Below are 2,313 nucleotides of genomic sequence, written 5' to 3' on the forward strand. Positions count from 1 at the left end.
GCCCCCCAGGTTAGGGTTGGGGTTGGAGGGGGAACGTGTTGAAAGGGATATGAGGGGGGGGCCACCAGAGAGGAAAAGAGCTGTCCTTTGAGGTCTGGGGGTTTAGGACAGCTCTCTGGGCTGGGGAGGAAGGCTTAGGTCAGAGGGCAGGGAGCAGGGGGTTGGGGCTAGACAGGGGAGGAAGGGGAAGGAGCGAAGGAGACTGCCCTAGGGCTGGGTGGAAGGTCTTGATGGTTTTCTGCGCTCTTCTTCCCAGGTAGCTTGCTGGAATTTCTTAAGGACCAGGAAAGCCAGGATTTGAGCCTGCCCCACCTGGTGGACATGGCAGCCCAGGTGAGCAGGGACAGCACCCTCCATCCCTTTATTGCTCAAACACCCCAAGCAAACTCCGGGCTGGTGAGTAGATTCCTACCCACAGTAACTCTGGACGACAGAGAAGAGTTGTCCCACCGGCTTCCAAGGCTGTACATCTCTATGGGAACAGAGGGCCACATCTCTTTTCCTGCAGGACTGTTGGGCTGGAACCACTGGCCTTGAGGTTCACGGCCAAGCACCAAACCACCATGTCACCCCGGCTCTTGTTAGCTAGCTTCCCAACCTTTTCTTTCCTATTAACCTTCCACAACCCCGTGCCCTCACACACCGGATGTGCACCTTCCCTCCCCAGAAATGAGTCTTCACACCCAAGCACGGGTGGCTCCGAGCCTCAGGCTTTCCATCTGAAGAAGGGGTGTTTCAAATGGCCTCCTGCAGGGGCCCTTCTAGCTCCCCTCGGCCAAGGCCACGTGCGCTTCTCACCCGCCCTGCCTGCTCCCCAGATCGCAGAGGGCATGGCCTACATGGAGCGCATGAACTACATCCACCGGGACCTGCGGGCAGCCAACATCCTGGTGGGGGAGCGACTGGTGTGCAAGATTGCAGACTTCGGGCTGGCCCGCCTCATTGAGGACGATGAGTACAGCCCCCGGCAAGGTGCCCCGCCTGCCTCACCCCCACCCCTCCTCCAAGAGCTCTCCAGGGCACCCACATACTCAGGAACCCTCCCCTACCCCAAGACCATCTGGGACCCCCATCCTGATGTAGCAGCACACGAGGCAAGGTCTCATCATGTCTGTAAGCTGTCTTTTCGCCTCTGTAAGATGAACGGGCTCAGATGGCAGTCAGCCACCACATAGTGACCCGAAGCACCTTCTCCTCCCAGGCCAGCAGCCGGCAGAGAGGCACACTCTGTGGCCGAGATGGGGAGGACCTGGGCAGCTCACCTAGCCCCCTTGGGCCCTCTCCCTCCTCCTCCCGAAGATGGATATCATAATACAGTAGTGCCTAGGGCAAGCGGGTTGGGGGAGGGTTAGATTCGTTAAGGCATGTGGAGCATTCCAAACCGTGCTTGGCATGTCGGACAGTCTGTCCAGTCTGCCGTTATTACCAGAATCACAGCAGTGTCTGTAGGGGCCCGGCACCATGCTGGACACATAGTAGGTGCTGCTCAGACACTGGTTCCTTTCTGCTCAGCCCAGAGATACCTGTGCCCAGGGCCCCCAAGACCCCTCTAGGTTTGAAGATGCTGTTTTTTGTCCTCCTAATCCAACTTTTCCCAGCGCAGCCTCACCAATGTCTCCCACCCTGTCCCCTTCGCCCCAGGAGCTAAGTTTCCCATCAAGTGGACCGCCCCTGAGGCCGCCCTCTATGGCAGATTCACCATCAAGTCAGACGTCTGGTCCTTTGGGATCCTGCTCACAGAACTCATCAGCAAAGGCCGAGTCCCCTACCCAGGTTGGCCGTGGGTGGGGCAGTGGCCTTGGGAGAGGGCTCCCTCCTGGCTTTTCCTTTGAGGGGACCAGGCGCCCTGACTAATGGAGTCCCAACTTGCAGGCATGAATAACCGGGAAGTGTTGGAACAGGTGGAGCATGGCTATCACATGCCATGCCCCGTAGGCTGCCCGGTGTCCCTGTATGAGGCCATGGAGCAGACCTGGCGTCTAGACCCAGAGGAGAGGCCCACCTTTGAGTACCTGCAGTCCTTCCTGGAGGACTACTTCACCTCCACAGAACCCCAGTACCAGCCCGGGGATCAGACATAGCCTGCTGGGGCCTCAGCCACCTCTCTGGGGGTGGCCAAGGCCTTGGTCCAATGCCCAGGGCTTGGGTCCCAAAGCCCACAGGCTTTGAATCCTACATAGAACGTTCTAGTGCATCAGAGAAGAGAGGACACCATCCATCACCACATCGGGTTACCTGTTCACTTTACAGATAGGTCCGATCAAGACTCAGAATGCATCCCCTTCCCCTGTCGGGCTCCAAATACCCTCCCCC

At 58.5% G+C, this 2,313-nt stretch overlaps 1 protein-coding gene across 1 annotated transcript in view; it reads left to right on the forward strand.

Annotated features, from left to right (window-relative positions):
- The window catches only part of FGR (FGR proto-oncogene, Src family tyrosine kinase), a 21,332-nt gene extending 19,025 nt beyond the window's left edge, over positions 1 to 2,307 (forward strand). The window contains exons 9-12 of the mRNA XM_045298917.1: positions 236 to 333; positions 819 to 972; positions 1,642 to 1,773; positions 1,873 to 2,307. Of these exons, the coding sequence (XP_045154852.1) occupies positions 236 to 333; positions 819 to 972; positions 1,642 to 1,773; positions 1,873 to 2,081 (593 nt within the window). The 3' untranslated portion in view covers positions 2,082 to 2,307. The remainder of the gene's footprint in view (positions 1 to 235; positions 334 to 818; positions 973 to 1,641; positions 1,774 to 1,872) is intronic.
- The last annotated feature ends 6 nt before the right edge of the window (positions 2,308 to 2,313 follow it).

Source organism: Echinops telfairi, unplaced genomic scaffold (assembly GCF_000313985.2).
Source record: "Echinops telfairi isolate 266 unplaced genomic scaffold, ASM31398v2 ScPeMD7_7457;HRSCAF=8495, whole genome shotgun sequence".
Classification (NCBI taxonomy): Eukaryota; Metazoa; Chordata; class Mammalia; order Afrosoricida; family Tenrecidae; genus Echinops; species Echinops telfairi.